Source organism: Pyrenophora tritici-repentis, chromosome 2, assembly GCF_003171515.1.
Source record: "Pyrenophora tritici-repentis strain M4 chromosome 2, whole genome shotgun sequence".
NCBI classification, from domain to species: domain Eukaryota; kingdom Fungi; phylum Ascomycota; class Dothideomycetes; order Pleosporales; family Pleosporaceae; genus Pyrenophora; species Pyrenophora tritici-repentis.
Window position 1 is genome coordinate 2,819,007 of NC_089391.1, and position 16,542 is coordinate 2,835,548.

The 16,542-nt window shown below is 51.0% G+C and overlaps 5 protein-coding genes across 5 annotated transcripts; 3 read left to right on the forward strand and 2 right to left on the reverse strand.

Moving 5' to 3' along the window:
• Positions 1 to 797: 797 nt before the first annotated feature.
• PtrM4_065260 (uncharacterized protein) lies at positions 798 to 917 on the reverse strand (the record flags this gene model as incomplete). Its single annotated transcript, XM_066105687.1, has 1 exon — positions 798 to 917. The coding sequence occupies one exon, from the start codon at positions 915 to 917 to the stop codon at positions 798 to 800; it is 120 nt and encodes a 39-aa protein (XP_065964314.1).
• A 1,360-nt stretch (positions 918 to 2,277) lies between these two features.
• PtrM4_065270 (FimP domain containing protein) lies at positions 2,278 to 3,045 on the forward strand (the record flags this gene model as incomplete). The annotated part of the gene is made up of 3 exons (XM_066105688.1): positions 2,278 to 2,714; positions 2,763 to 2,880; positions 2,953 to 3,045. The coding sequence occupies 3 exons, from the start codon at positions 2,278 to 2,280 to the stop codon at positions 3,043 to 3,045; spliced, it is 648 nt and encodes a 215-aa protein (XP_065964315.1).
• Positions 3,046 to 3,889: 844 nt separating this feature from the next.
• PtrM4_065280 (HepA, Superfamily II DNA-RNA helicase, SNF2 family) lies at positions 3,890 to 8,530 on the forward strand (the record flags this gene model as incomplete). The annotated part of the gene is made up of 2 exons (XM_001933235.1): positions 3,890 to 4,168; positions 4,223 to 8,530. The coding sequence occupies 2 exons, from the start codon at positions 3,890 to 3,892 to the stop codon at positions 8,528 to 8,530; spliced, it is 4,587 nt and encodes a 1,528-aa protein (XP_001933270.1).
• Positions 8,531 to 9,240: 710 nt separating this feature from the next.
• Positions 9,241 to 11,980, reverse strand: PtrM4_065290 (PAT1 multi-domain protein; the record flags this gene model as incomplete). Its single annotated transcript, XM_001933236.2, has 3 exons — positions 9,241 to 9,353; positions 9,426 to 11,492; positions 11,542 to 11,980. 3 exons carry the CDS (start codon positions 11,978 to 11,980, stop codon positions 9,241 to 9,243), a joined length of 2,619 nt encoding a protein of 872 aa, XP_001933271.2.
• A 2,449-nt stretch (positions 11,981 to 14,429) lies between these two features.
• On the forward strand, positions 14,430 to 16,375 carry PtrM4_065300 (Fungal-trans domain containing protein; the record flags this gene model as incomplete). Its single annotated transcript, XM_066105689.1, has 5 exons — positions 14,430 to 14,937; positions 14,988 to 15,047; positions 15,097 to 15,538; positions 15,585 to 16,293; positions 16,364 to 16,375. The coding sequence occupies 5 exons, from the start codon at positions 14,430 to 14,432 to the stop codon at positions 16,373 to 16,375; spliced, it is 1,731 nt and encodes a 576-aa protein (XP_065964316.1).
• Between the last annotated feature and the right edge of the window lie 167 nt (positions 16,376 to 16,542).

The window sequence follows — 16,542 nt, forward strand, 5'->3', positions numbered from 1 at the left end:
ACCAAGCGTGCATAAGGAGGTTAGCAACATGCAGCCGGTGCTGTGGGTCGAGAAACGACGTGGTCAAGCGCAATGCAAGTTCGCCACCATCCAATACCGAAATTTCGAATCCCTACCCGCAGCCCCATTCCAGCTGAAGCTCAGAAATGTAACAACCGCCCAAGGGATCTACCTTGTATCGCATTAAGTATAGCTAAACGAGCGTCGTGCGGCTTGATTGTCGGTAAGGATCTAGTACGAGCTTACAGAGCCGCTTTGTGGTACGTGCCTGGCAAACTAGGCAATGATAACCCAGGGGTATGGGCATCTTGGAGATGGTGCGTCGGGATGATTTAAAGTGACATATCAAGATGGCATGGGGAACAAACGCCACGCCATGTAGCTATGATCGAGATCGGTCTCTAACAATAGACCCCGCTGACCAGCTGGTGGGAGTATCAACTATCCGCATGATATAGTGGCCGACTATGAGCGGGAAAAACAAATGATCAAACGCCCATCAGCCACACATGGCGTTTCTGATCTGGTTCCCCTCGGTCGTCTTCTTCCGCACCGTCTAGTCTGGCGAGATCTCTACGCTAGAGGTGTGTACGCAGTCGAGCACGCGTTGGAACTGGATGCTCAAACCACGCCGTTCCACTAGCTTGAGTTAATATCCAAATAATCGGAGGCCGTCAGCCGTTTGTAGAGGTGCTTTGGTACCCTAAACATTTCCAGAAGGGTCGCCGAAGCAGTTTTAGATTCTCGTATACCCCTTGCTTTTGTGTCATGCAGCACGCTGCCGCCCAAAGAACGATCTATCGTGAACAGCCACAGGACGAACAACCCTCTGGTCTTAGCTCCGACAAGTTCGAACAGTCTGGCTGCTTCATGATTTGAAAAGCTAAGAGTAGGCTAAGAATTGTAGTTGTCAGCATAGCGAGTGTTCTAGCCAACTCATGTGGGTTTTAAAACTGTCACCATGCATCTTCAGAGATATCGATATGATTGGGCTCGAAGTGGCCTTGAAGTAAAGTTTCGGCACACACCTCAAACGAGTCATGTTGCGAGACCGAGAAGGACTGGTCCACTGGGTATGTCGGTTCTTTTAACCAAGCACCTGCATATGCTTGCCGAGGACGCAAACTTTGCTCCGCGACTAGGAAATCCCAGCGAACTGTTACTTTCCGCAGGACTCGTGTCTGCAGAGTTGACGTTGGCAGGACGTGATCCTTGTGGTGGCGCACAGCCACGAGGATTCCGGGAAACATGAGGTTGGCGTCTATGATGGGTTGCGTGTAAATCCTCCGCAATCTCTCGTCGGGTGGGCCATGTTAGATCCCTGGGTCGGCTGACACGGCGCTAGCACGCCATAGCACTTGCCGCGTCTGCGCTTGTGGTAGTCGACATTCGTCGCCAGGGTCGGCCTGCAGAGTGATGAGAAATTTCGGGCCAATCCTACGGACGGATAGATCGACGTCAGGTTTATGTTTTGTGTTCGTCGTCGATCTGCATCTTTATGGGTCGCCCAAGGATTGCAGCACATTCCGTTCGTGGCTTGAAGTGCCGCATACCATTTTGGAGAAGGCGGAGCGCCGCAGAGAGGGGCACTTGTATGCACGGTCGGAGATGAACGTTTGATAACGGGGAAAAGCAAACAGTCAGCCGAAAGTCAAAAGTTTGCAACCTGTCAGTATCTCCATTTGGCGGCTGTGTGGATGTACGGTGGATGCGATAACGGTCAGGCAGGACCAACCATGCTGTGCTTACCCCTGGAGGTACTCTGCAAAATGCAACAGTACTGTTGGGCGGGATGTATATTACAAAGTTTCGCTCGACCATGTCCTCGACGGGGGAAAGCGACAGATTCCTTAGCGAGGTAGGATCAGAACAACAAAAATATCGCATCTCCCCCGCTGATGACGTGTGACGTTGAATCTCTCGCAGAGCAAGACAATGATCGGAGAATACTCAATACGGATATATTGGCGTACCACTATCCTTACTTATGCCTCTCGTCAGAGGGCTGATAGGGCATAAATAGCTCGTAGAGTTTTACAGGCATATTGACATGTTGCTTTGTCCATTACACGTTGGACCAAACGGCCACTTGGCAACATTTACTGTACCCGTGTCAAGGAGAGGGTGTCTATGAAGGAGAAGCTGTCACGTGGCCTCTGCGCACGGATCTCCGTCGCGAAACTCGGTACGACTTTGCGACTGCGGATCAGTAACCACATGCATTGCGACAACCGCGAAACTATTCCACAATCGCAAGCGCAGTGATAAAACGGTAACATGAGCGAACAACAGCTTCCTCTGGCGTCGGCCGAAGATGCATTGCCTACGGATCTGTCCACTTTCAACGTCGCCGATCTCATCAAGACGCCGCACAATGCGCGACTGCACAAGGAAGTGCAAAACCTCAAGAAGCTCATCAACGAGCTCGTAGACTACCAGGTTGCGCATCCAAAGAATCCTAAGCCAGTGTCGCGTGAAGATATTGACAGGGAGAAGGAGGCGACGCGAGAAATCGAGAGGAGGGAGAAGTACATTCGCGCCCAGCTATCCGTCATCAAGACTCTGTACAGGCAGAGCATCTTGAAAGTCCGCGAGGAAAAGGCCAAGACTTCGGATGACAGGGCTGTCAACGATGCGCTCATCCTGGGCCTTCATAACCTCAAGTACGAAGAGCAGTCGTTGCGATCTGAGATCTCCGCTGCAGAAAACTATGAGTATGTGTTCTGTATGGATTGCGTGTTTCGTAGCTAACATTTGCCCAGTCACAAGTACATGAAGCTTCCCCTCATCTCCGTCGAAGAGTTCCTCGAGCAGTTCCCCGAACACAAGGAGTCCAACGAGCACGAACTTATGACGGCGCGCATCGAACACGAACATCAAGTCCGTCTCAAGCTAGAAGAGCGACGGCAGGAGAAGCTCAAGCAGAAGCAGAAGCTCATTGCCGAAGTCAAGAAGGGCAAGGACGATCTTACCAAGCTGGACACAATGGTAGAAAAGTTCATCGAGGCTGCAGAACCAATCAAGAAAGTTCTGGCTGCAGAGTAAATGAGCACTACTGGAAGCTTGGAGTCGTATGGAAAGTTACTACTAGACGTATGCTTATCTTTGTTTAGGTATGTCGATGTATTTGGCCAGCGAAACCGTGGGAGGGCTCGCTCGTTCGCGCCTCTGATCATTGAAGTACTGCTTTCGAAGTCGCCTTCTAGGCACATAGACATGCACATCAAGTCCTCGTCATTCTAGGCAATGTGGAAGCATGAGCATAAATGGATGCCTAGATTAAAACCAGTGGATCCACAGGCAGACGAGTTATGCTATCGACTAAAGCTTAGGCTTCATCTTTGAGTGATATGCGCTATCAGCGCCTGATGTGTTTACGAGGGACTTATTTTGGAGGGTGCGCTCAACCTGCGGAAGGAAGATGGATATAGCCGCACCCTACGGTTAGCAGAGGAGAGCCATGGGGTTCATCAAGGATCGTGCTGGTTATTCCAAGGCAGATCAGGTGTGCAGAAGCACAGGCTCTAGGCGTCACGTCACGTAGCAGCTAGTAATGCAAGTGCGGTAGCTAGCAATGGTAGAACCTTCAACGTGAACACGATGTCAAATTCTCTATAACGGCCGTTTCAAGAATCTTATGCTTTTAGAAAAATATTAACAATGTTTGAGCGGAACTACATGTCTTAGAAGTGAAAGTGGAGGCGTAACGCTTGTGCTGCCCTCGAGTCCGAGACATCCATGGTAGCACGCGTGAGACTGTGGGGTGACCCTGGCTTATCACTTATCTTAGCGCGTCGAGGATGCGGACATGCGCTCACACTTCCGCGTCTGCCTGGTCCATCACATATCACGACTTTTCATTTTCCAACCCGAACAGTGCATCGCCACCATGGTCTCCTTACATGGTAGTGCTGATGTCTTGAGCACGAATCCCTCCTTACTGACCAAGTCTGGCCCAGCGGGGGCATTTATATCTCTTTCCGCGCAAGATGCCCCTACCTGCATCAGTACCATACACCGTCTGTTTGCCGCGCCCGATGCCTCTAGGGAAGAAGGCCCATCGTCCAAGCGGCGTAAGGTTGGTGGCGGTGGAGCTATCGCCATAAAACCACAGGCAAAATTTGACGAGAAGAAGAGCATTGTTTTGACCAAGATATCTATAGATTTAGTAGGTGTTCATGGCAGCCCTTGTAGTTGTAGTGTTTGACTGACATTCTGCCAGAATATGCCCGTTGCATCGCACGGCTCTATGGATATGGCGTATACCACGACCGAATCACAGGAACCTATACTCGTAGAGCTGGAATCGATATATAGAGAACGCAACACAAGGCAGGCCTTTCAGGTTGCACTCTGGAACGTAGCCAACAGCACGGGTGTAGATATTGTTGCCACAACTCCTACTCCTTTCCTAGACTCGATAGTAACCCACATGCGAACCGCCGCCACACTTGCGACCACTCGTGCCGGGAAGAAGTCCAAGCCTGTGTCTCGGGCTGCTTTCTGTCGCTGTCAGCTGTACCAGCCTGCAGATGGACAAACGTCATACAGATTGGACGTGGAAATACGGTGGACTTTGGGTATATCAGTTGTTGAAGATCCAAGTATACGAGGTCACTACATGAATGAGGACCTGAAGCTCCTTTCTACCTACCTAAGCGACGCCGCCACAGAAGGCGAAAAGACCTGGACTTTGTCTGATTTCTACGACTCCGTCCACGTACCACCAGCAGACCTGAAGGTTTCGCCACGCATCAAACAAGCCCTGAATGCTACCTCGCTGTTGCCATTTCAAGAGAGAACGGTGGATTGGCTTCTGCGGCGAGAGGGTGTCGCATTTTCGCCTTCGGGTACGCTGGAGCCTTTCGTCAACACTTCCCCGCCGGCATCGTTCCGACCGACAAATGACGCAATAGGCGTGCCATGCTACGCAAGTCAACTTAGGGGCGCTGTAGTAACAGATCTGGATGCGGCCAAGGGCGACGCTTTACAGACACTGAGAGGTGGCATACTCGCTGAAGAAATGGGTCTTGGCAAAACGCTGGAGCTGATCGCTCTGATATCTCACCACCCGCGTGTTGTTCGAGAGGACAAAATCCACGACGATTACACCGGGATTGACGTCAAACCATCCGGTGCTACACTAATCATCACTCCGTCTTCTATATTGGACCAGTGGGTGACCGAACTGTACAACCATGCGCCTGAACTCAAAGTCTGTCATTACAAGGGAATTCCATCTCTAAATGCACCCAAGGAAGATCATGCTGCATCTACCATTGACCATCTTATGCAATATGATGTAGTCTTGACGACGTACCAAGTTCTTGCCAAGGAAATTCATCACGCCGTACCCCCTCCCGACCGTAGCTCCCGGCGTGCCAAAACTTGTGAGCGCCGAACCAGTCCTCTTGTTGGTATCTCCTGGTGGAGAGTCTGCCTCGACGAGGCACAGATGGTAGAGAGTGGCGTCAGTCAGGCTGCTAAAGTGGCTCGCATCATACCCCGGTGTAATGCATGGGCAGTGTCTGGAACTCCACTTCGCAAAGACATTCAGGATTTGCGCGGTCTATTGGTTTTTCTCCGCTGCGATGCCTTTGCAAATAACAAAGCAGTCTGGGGCCGCTTGGACAAAGCGTCTTTCAGGGGTATCTTCAACGAGATTGCCCTGAGAAATACCAAATATAACGTTCGTAATGAGCTCCAGCTACCGCCACAAAAACGCATTGTCATCACGGTTCCCTTCACCACAATAGAGGAGCAACATTACACCGAATTGATGCGCCAAATGTGCGATTCTTGTTGGCTCACGTCTGACGGGAAACCTATAGCAGAGGATCGTGACTTGACCCATCCGGATGTGATTGAGAGAATGCGAGAGTGGCTAGTCAGATTACGCCAGACATGTCTTCATGTCAATGTCGGACGGAGGAATCGACGAGCTCTGGGTGCAAAGAATGGTGCTTTACGCACTGTGCATGAAGTTCTGGAGGTCATGATAGAGCAAACCGACACGAAATGGAAGTCCTCTGCACGCGAAATGATTCTGTGCATGATCAAGATGGGCCACATACATGCGTATGCCGGCGAGTTTGTCACCCGAGCTGAGTCAGCACTTCCATATTATCTCGCTGCGCATATAGAGGCGTCGGAGTATATTGAGATATGTAGGGAAGACCTGGCAGAAGAGGAGCAAAAACTGGGACGAAGTGCTTCAGTTGGACTTGGTGAGGGCGACGATGATGAGGAAGCGGATAGTGGTAACTTGGGTCGCATTCCCGTCTTACGCAAGTCGCTACGAACATTCCTAGAGCTCGATCATGCCGCCCATTTCTTCACCGCTACGACGATTCATCAGATCAAAGAGAACCCCGAACTCACTGAGCCAGGCTCCAGGCTCTGGCACGAAAAGGATAGATCTGAAACTTCGTACTACGAGAAAGCCAAAGTAGTCCGACGTGAGCTCTTGAAGCATTCGAAGATCAGAGCTAAGCGTCAGATGGAAAAGGTTGACGCAAAGAAGCCCTTCCATCAAATACCTAAAATCGAAGACCTTCCAGACCTGGGTGGCATTGAAGCGCGAAAAATTCTCGATGCGATGGACAATATAAGCGATTTCCTGAACGCTCAAGCCGAACAGATACAAGCTTGGCGTACAAAGATTGTCGACATTCTCCTTACCCGCTTGGTGGACGATGACGACGACGATCAGGAAACCACTGGTGAGGAATACGATGACTCATTGAAGGCTCAAGATGAACTCTATGTCTACATTATGGCTCTCCGAACTCTTGTTGCAGATCGCAATGCTGCTGTAAATGGCCTACAGGATACTTTGATCGAGCACGAGCTGAAGGCTGCCGAAAAACAAGCCAAGAACAAGGACGGCCAAGAGGATCGGGGTCACGCTCCCGAGCTCGTGATAGAAGTCGTCAACACACGACGGATGCTACAGGCTACGCTACAACCTGGGTCTTTGAAGGGTGTCGTATCTGGCGTACGCTCCCTGATCAACGGCTTGCAATGGAGAGCAGATAATGGTGACTCTCGTGCTTCTACAGAGCTGAGTATTCTCCAGAAGCACATCACCAGGATTCAAACGGTCACTTCCGAACAAGCAAAGGCTATCACAGAGCTGGAGAAAGAACAAGAAATGTTCAGAGGCACCATGAATCAGCGACTAGAATACTATCGACAGGTTCAGCATATTTCTGACACTGTCGCAAAGTACCAGGAGGACCTTGATGAGTTTTTCAACAAGCGCGAGTTTGAAAAGACGCAGCATGCGCGGGATTTGAAGAAAGAGGATGCTACTACTCACAAGGCAAGGTACACCTACCTCAGGCATCTCCGAACCGAGAACCAGAACGAGGCGACGGCCGAATGCATCATCTGTAGAGAAGATATTGAGCTCGGCGTCCTAACATCTTGCGGACATAAGTACTGTAAAGATTGCATCAATACATGGTGGCGTGTGCATCGCACCTGCCCAACATGTAAACAAAAGCTCGGCTCGTCCGATTTTACGGACATAAGTTTTAAGCCAAGCGAGATTAGGGCCAAAGAGGAGATCCATGAGTCCGGTAGCCTAACACAAGCCTCAACCCCAGGCTCCTCTTCCACGGCCTCAATCTACTCCGATATTTCCGATTCAACAATGCGAGAAATCAAAATGATCGACCTTGACGGCTCCTACGGCACAAAAGTCGATATGATCGCCCGCCACTTAATCTGGATCCGCAAAAACGACCCAGGAGCAAAGTCCATCATCTTCTCCCAATTCGGCGACTTCCTCGGCGTCCTACGCGACGCCCTCGACAAGTGGAAAATCGGCGCCAGCAGCATCGCCGATAGAAACGGAATCCGCAAGTTCAAAACAGACCAAAGCGTAGAATGTCTACTCTTAGACGCAAAAACAGACTCCTCGGGCTTGACGCTGGTAAATGCAACATATGTCTTCCTCTGCGAACCCCTGATAAACCCCGCCATCGAACTGCAAGCCATCAACCGCGTCCACCGCATCGGCCAGCAACGTCCCACAACAGTATTCATGTACCTCATCAGTGATACCGTCGAGGAAGCCATCTACGACATTAGTGTTACCCGCCGCTTAGAACACATGAGCAGCAACGACCGCTCGAAAGCGCCCTCGCGCTCTGGCTCCGCAGCTCCAGGCCTCAAGGAGCAAAACCTCGATGCTGCGAACTCTGCTGAATTGCAATCTGCACCTCTTAAGCAGCTCCTGCGTAAAAAGGGTGATGGCGAAGTCGTCCAGGAAGACGACCTGTGGCACTGTCTCTTTGGCAAGCCGAAGAAGGAACCCCAACCTGTATTGGAGAGCGTGGTGGCGAGGGAGCTTAGGGCTGGGGCTGCAGAGGCTAGGTTGGCGAATGCGGGGCCCGCAGCGGCAACGGCTGGGGATGCTGACGATGGGGATGTGGAGATGGTGGGTCTGCCTGGGAGCAGTGGTGGCGCGGCGGGTGCGATTCCCATTGTGGGTGCGAGGTGGGATGATGAAGTGAGGTTGTAGGGTTTTGCAGGGGTTGGGAGAATATAGTGAGGGATGTGCATGTGATGGATTGTTGATATACCCCGGGATCGGCGTATTTTAGGATGATATATATATGTGTGTGGATGGCGAAATGGATTACTCGTTTATCTCAGATAAAGTGTAGAAATGAACGTGAGGAGTTGGTGTAAAATATCACTCACACAATCAGGTAAACTACGACACACGTATTCAAAGAATAAGAATAACCATTAGACTACTTGGTCTTTGTCACCATCTCCCCACCCCCCATTTTCCCCTCCATAAAAAACAATCAAAAGGGTATAAGTATACAGTTAGAAAATAACAGAGATGCCGTCGTCCCATCAAGGAAAATAAAAAGAGCGTTCCGGTCGTAACATAGATATCCTCCGTTCCATGATCCACCATCCGTCATCCATCGTCCACCGTCCAGTACCCCGCCATCCAACGTATTTTACCGTACTCAAAAAGAAGGTCCTCATGACAGATGTCTAAATACATCGCGGTGTTGATAAAGAGAAAGGAAATAGACATAGCGGTCGTGAGAGATACATGATATGCGAATGCATAGATTTTTCGTGACCACGATGCGGGAGAAACGTCGAGGTGAAAGCGCGACGATGTATGCTCAACCAGCACTGTAGCGGGGAGCAAAACAAAATGAAGCAAAACAAAGACAAGCAGAGGTAGAGCAAAGCAGAGACAAAAGGTTATACGCTCGGCAGCCAAAACGAAAGCAAAAATTGCCCTACAAGACGACTTGTGTACTTTGTTTGGTTTGCAGGCGATATGCTGACTGCTTGTCGCTGTTGGAGGAAATCGACTATTGACTCTGTTAGCGTTTTACTCTTCCGAGACCAACGTAAGCAAAGGGAGGGGAAGTGGGGAAACTCACTATTCTCCTTAACCAACTGTGCAACCTGACGCACAAAATTAACACTACTTGCGTCCCCAAAGCCCACTTCCTTATCCCAATCGTGATCCGCATCGCGCATGGGATTACACTTGCGGTTGTACTTCCAGCGGAAAATTTGCTGTACAAAGTGCATGCGCTGGTCGATTTCGCGACACGCAATGTCCGCCTGGCCCTGTGCGTCGCGGCTGTCGAGGCCCTCTGTTGCGGCCTTGGTAGACATGACGAGGTGGATGGTTTTCTGCTGATCCTCGAGCGCCATGCACATGCCGAGGACGGCGACGAAAGCAGCGAGCCACTTGTCGCAGCCCTTTGACGACTTGAAGATCTGCTGCAGCTTATTGAGCACTGTATTTTGGATGGAGCGCTGTAGGCGCGAGAAGAAGTACTTGAGTTGGCGGTTCGTCATGCGGGGGGAGGTGTAGTTGTCGACGTAGGAGCTTTGGCCCTTGTACGAGTGCATGCGAGAGAGAGTTGCGGCTTTTGTCTCTTCGGCAATGGTGAGCGTGTGCGACATGATAAATGTTACGACGATGAGGCGGAAGATTTCGCGGAGGAGCTTGCGCTCGTCGTCGGATTTGGGGTTCACACGTGTCATCAGTTTGAAGAGCTTTTGCTGGAAGTCGTTGTCATCTTCCATCCAGCATAGCTCGCCAAAGGCATCGAGGTGATTGTCGACAATGTCGCTGATGTACTTGTCGTACTTCTTCTCCTCATTGTGGTTGATGTGAACCATACCGAGAGCGGGACTCTGCTTTTGGATCGCGATGCGCGCATGCGTATTGGGGTCCGTCTTGTATTGGATTTGGACAAGTAGAGCATCGCCACGGGGGATGAACTCGTATACTTTGACGGGTATCCGGGGCATGTTGATCTGACCGCACGTCATCCAGACTGTCAACTCTACGTTGCCCCATTGCTGGATGTATTGCGTGACAAAGTGGGTGAGGTTTGAGTCCTCGTGCATCTGGGTAACCAGCGACGGCAGGAAGTATGGCGACAGGTCAATAAGCTTCATTCGGTTGCATCCAAGACCGCAGTCAGCATTGGGACGTTGCGAGCGCTTGAAGCAGCGCTCACAAGTGTCGCCTGGACCACACTTGTCTCTCTGCAACACGCAGTGCCAACATGCGACAATCTTGCGCATGTCGTGCGCTGCTTTGGCCACCGTGGGCTCCAAATGGGTTCCCAGCGCTCGGCCCCCAGACTTCGCTGCCAGTGCCTTTTGCGCGGCACTTCGAGACGACTCTGGCTCAGGAGATGCATCGAAACTCATTTCAGCTACATCTCCCATCATGGAGTAGTCCACCTTGATTGCAGACATTGGCGGTTGTTGCAATTGTGTGAACTGCTGCGTCTGGTACTGGTCGAACATCATACCCGGATCAGAGTGCTGGTACGATGAGAACATGCCGTCCGAGCTGCCAGGACTAGGTGCAGACGGGCTGATGCCTGGCTGGTATGGCGAGCTAGGTTGGTGTGTTGAGGACGCTGTGGAAGGAGGGGCCGGGAACTGATTACCGGTGATGTAGCTCTCTGTGAATAGATCGGATGAAGCATTGTAGTTGACAAAGTTGTGCTGGTCGGGGGGCGGCGATGTTGACCTCATCTGCATGTCCATGGAGTTATGGTTCGGTAATTGCGTTTGTGATATTTGCTCAAACTGGCGTTGTGCGAGATTTTGTGCCGTTGCAAAGAACATGTTCTCGTGTGGTGGAATGGTGGGTTCGCTGGGCGAGATCAAAGCAGTAGGGTCGGTAAAAGCCGCCGTCCATGAGTCCACATCTACCAAATAGTCCGAGTAGTTGACCGTCTGGTCTGACTGGGGATCGAAAACGACATGGCCAGACCGAGGCACCATGGAGGAGCGTGAAGGGCCTTGCCCGTTCCATGGATCATGGCGAGATGGCTGTGTAGTGTAGTTTTGATCAAACATGTTGTTCTGGGTGTGTAGAGCTGGCATCTGATGTGCATGTTGAGGCTGCATACCAAGTTGTTGCTGAAAACGGTGGGATTCAGCCATTGTAGCATTGAAGGCCGCCTGGACTGCTGCGTGGACGTTAGCAGAGACGGGCGTGAGATTACAAAGATGACAAACCTTGGTCGCTCAAGGTACCCTGAGCGGTAAATAGCATGCTTGAGTCCATGGTTGGCATGGCATTGTGAGGGCTTTGGGTTGTCATAGTGTTGCCATGGTTGTAGTAGTTACGGATTGAATCCGAATCGAGCATATCCACCTCAAATGATTCGCCATCCGGTGTCCTCACCGACGTAGGGGAGGTGGATGAACTGCTGTTGTCCCATAGCATATGCTCAGGAATTTGGTCCTGTGATGGGTCTGGTTGCTGCGATTGACGGCGACTTTGAGGTGGTGGGGTAGCAAGCGGACCGGGAGAGAGTCCGGAATGGTTGACCAGAGAGTCGGTTGGTGTCTTTGATCGACGGTTGTCATACTGAGCGGCATAGAAGAAGGCATGCGGATCAATGAAGAGCGGTTGCTCTGGGTACGACTGATAGTGCTGCGTGTATGTCGCCATGATGCGCAAGCGGCCACTGGGGGCCGAACGGGAATTAGGGTCTTTCTAGATCTTGCGCATGCAACGGCTGATGAGATTGTCTTTGGAACAATACTCCAGCGCTCGACCCACGAAGCGAAGAAGATGAGAATGCAGAGGCGAACGGGTTGAACGCGCGCAGAACAGCGATGCGCAACAGGGACCAAAATGCGGGAGGGGCGGACCAGTATGAGGGACGTTCAGCACGACTCGAGAGAGGAGGCGCAGGAAGAGAAACTGTCTCAGAGCGGCTGACTGCCAGAAGTTCAGAAGGCTGGCGATTAGTCTCGCGGCATTCGAGCATCTTACGCTGCCCCGCGACGACCGGTGAAGGCCAGCCGGCACATGCAGGCTATTGGCTTAGCTGCATACCTATGCCCAGGATTCAGATGGCACCAAACCGCAATTGATATTCGCGCTGTCTTTGCGCTTCGCTGCAAAGGACCGATTGTTTGAGGTGAAGGTCATGACTGACGGGCCATATCGATCAAGCCCATCTAACGTCGCGACTTTTGCTCGTTTTTTAAGCTCATGGCTAGAACATTTGGCGTTCTTGGTAGCCTCGAGCAGGCCTCAGGCACAGGATTGTGCGCTGCACAGCTGCGCCATGTTTGCCAAGCCCTGCTTCATCAAAAATTTGCCTTGGTGAAACGAATAGGTCGTGGTACAGAGGACGGTGGAGGGTAGAGCAACTGCGAGTTATGTTCTAGTGCGGCTCTGCTGTGCTCACCGGATCATGAGCTGCCAACTCAGTCGCGGGGGCTGACATTTGCGCGGGAGCTAAGTCCAATCAACCCACCCCAACAATGCGTTGTGCGATTGCTTCTATCTGGGTGCGCGCGTCCATGGGAATCATGGGGTGGAGTTCCGTGTAGGGAAAGCCCGGCAGTAGGAGAACGGATATAGCGCATCCCGGATATCCCAATAGAGCTGCGGCTTCGCAGGCCGGGCACATGACCGTGAATGAGATCGCCACACTTCCTTGGAGATGTAACTTTAAATACACTGTAGTCTCGCGTAGGCCAGCGGCTACATGTGTGGTGTGCGCTTAGGCTCGGAGACGCTCGTTTTCAATCCAAATACCTTTGCTATACCGATTTGAACCTCGGCCTCGGATTTGCGAGCATCATATGTGATCGGCAAGAGTGAGGTAAAGTGGAGTACGCCACAGGAGGTGGTGATGGGTCTGTGTCAGATGACCTGGTTTTGTGGTGTTGAGTTGAGTGATCTTGGGTAAATGGAGCTGGTAGGAGCGATGGCGGCTTCCGCGTCGCTAACCCCACCCTCGATATTCTGCCTCGCTGCACGCCACCCTCCTTGCAGTGCTATCACTTGCTGCAGGTACAGGTTGGTGTGAGGCACAAGTTGCGTTAGCACATCCATGGTCTTTGTGCTCGCACGAGGTGACAATCGAGTCTATTCGGAAATGCGTGTTGAGTGTTTATCGCTAGATGATCGTAACGGTGCCGCAGCTCCAGTCCGAGTCGGAAAACTCCGTGCAACTTGGACCCAACTCTTCTGGGAAGACGGAATGCAGATCACATGTATCTTAGGGCTAGGGCGAAAGGGCCCAGCCTTCGCTAGCGCCCACGCCAAGAGCGGAGTTTTCCAAGGTTAGATACACCCACAACTACTCTGACTAGCTATCTTCGGAATATCCATGAGACTCACGACAGCGCGTCTGGCCATGATGCGCCGAATGAAAAGACACAGGAGAGATATACCAATTGCCGTTACACAAGCAGAAACTCTACCCAAGTAGACAATACGCAGTCATGTTACGGAGAAATGGGAAGCTGAGGTCAGTAATCATTCCGACACACCTCGCGTTACAGTTAGCCGGTTATTTGCTTGTATAGCGCGTACCACACCAGCCACCGAATTCTGCGAGAGCCTAGATGCAATTTCGTGCATCTTAGCTGACCTATATGCAGATCGTGCGAACCATGCCGTATATCAAAAATCAAGTGCGATCACGGTACTCCAACATGTCAAAAATGCCACACTCGTGGCATAACTGCGCAAGTAAGTCAAGCTGACATCGTACCTAGGATAATCGTGAGCGCTAACCAACTCCAAGTGTTTCTACCATCCTAACCCGATGACTAAACCCGCTGGTACTCCTCGTAAGAAACCAGAGCCACGGCGTGGGAAACTAGACGTGAACCCATCTGGAAGGTTGACACCGTTGATCCTAAGCCCCCCAACACTCAGGAACGATGCAGGTACTGTTTCGTTGAGCAGCTCGTGGCCAACCCCGCCAGATTCTTTTACCAGACCAACACATGGTGGACCGGATCCAGCAAGAAATTTCTTCCTGGGGTCCACCAGTTATGCCGCCGTGTTTACGGAGGAGCAGCCATTGCCAGATACTGTGCATGAACAACCGTCTGAAAGGACGAGTGAAACACTTCCAAGGTCCACTCGAAATATGGGACATCGCCATTGCCAGTTTGCCTTGGGCTCTTTGATAGTCTCAACACTTTCGCCATTCGACTTCTTTGAGAAAGCCTGCAAGCTAAGTTTCGAGATCCAAAAGGCTACCGCCCTTGAAAAGGCCACTGCCCTTGTTGCCCCTTTAATCCTTTCTGCATTACCGCAGCTGCGCAAAGACCTCGAACTACTCAATGCTGCCAGTAACGACACATATGCTCTATATGCGGATATGACAAGAAATACCGCAAGGCCCCTCAAGGTGTCGTCAGATATGCGTCCATGTGACTTCCATACCCTTTTTACAGGGAAGAACTTGAGGTGGGAGGCGCTAGGCCTGATCTTGGTCATTGCCGGTTGCAAAGCTCAGTATACAGCACCCAATGATCCGCTCTTCACTCTTGAGGATGGCAAGCAAATCAACAGGGATGAATTCATCGAGGACATAATGCACGCGGCTAACACTTGTATCAATATTTGTCAAACACATGGGGCAGTAAATGAAAGTGCGTACTCGCTGTGCAATCCTCGGCCTAGTTCGTGCTAACAGGTTTAGTCATGGTGTCTCTTGTTTACTATGATTTGATGATGGTCAGCAATTTCTACGGGGATAATTGTAGGTGCAACCCCGAAAGATCAATTGGCAGCAAAGGCTAATAAGTCAGATCACGGAACATGGCGACGTATGGGCGACTGCGTCTCTGCTCTATACGCTGCAGGCATACATTGCGAAGAGTCTAATTCGGAAGGCGACAACAAAGAACCATTCTTCATGCGCGAATTCCGCAGAAGGTTATATGCCTCTGTATATCGGTCCGATAAAACGCTAGCAGTGTTCTATGGGAGACCTCCAATGGTGGGTTGGCGGTACAGCGACCGCAAGATGATGTTGGATATCAGCGACGAAGCTGTAGCCTCGGAAGCAGAGGATGCAACATTACTGGACGCCGAGCTTTCGAAGCTGGACAGCGCGGGCTGGAATACTGAAGGATGTCTTCATCCTGCTACGTTCAACAGGGTTCGGTGCCAGCTTGCTGTATTCAAGGAACGATTCCTGGAGCAGAGTCTCGCGGGTGAAAAAGACAGTGACGTGGTGCGGAATGTAGAGTCAGTCAACCCCTGGTTCCTTTCACGAGCACACTAACAGTAATAGAGCAATCTCCGCGGAATGCACAGAACGGTGGGATGCGCTTCCTGCCTACCTGCGATACGAGACATATACCGAAGACGCAGCCTGGAATGGCCGAGGCCCCGGCTTGACAGTCCGTCTCATCGCCGCCTACCTCGACTATCTGCACCTGCATTTCCAAATCCAGCGCCTCCTACATCGAATCACGCAACAAGCTCTTCCGTTGTTATTGGAAGTGTCATTGAAGCTCCTTGTGACTTCACTCATATCCACGAAACCAAACAATCGCGTCTACGAAACACGTCGTAATTTCCCGACTGTGATGTTATTCTACTGTTCCCCAGCCGCCGGGGTACTAGCCCTAGAACTGCGTCGCTGTACAATCAAAGGCATACCATTGCCAAGTACCATCTCTCGCGCAGACGTGATTAGAAACCTCTCCGTTTTGACATCATGCCTGGAATGGATAGTGCTGCCTGGCGACGGGAATCATAAGCTTTGCCTTGAGTTCAATAAGATGCTTGCTCTCGTCTTGGATGAAGTTCTCAATTATGAGCCTCCAGCCAATGGTGTACAGGCGAATCGAGGAGATACCGGAGCTAGTGATGATAATGATACCCTTATGGCTGGACAGGGTTTCTTCGATATGCCGATGACCGAGGGCCTGGAACCTATTCCGACAGTGTCAGAAGAGTTTCTGAATTGGCTGGATAATGCCACATGGAACAATAAGGTAAGTTGAGCTGTTGGAATATTTAGTTATGGGGATTATGCGCTGAATGGATGTACTGACGATGATGCAGGACCTGTTCTGATGACGTGCTATGCGCTTGTTGGTTCATCGATCTTTATATATATTAAGCACTAAAGACATAACTAGAAGCCAATTAGCATCAGTTCTCTTTTACATCACTCTACATGTATAGCATAAATAAGTAAAACCGTTATGAGTGCTATTACCGCATTTCAAACATGCAATCCT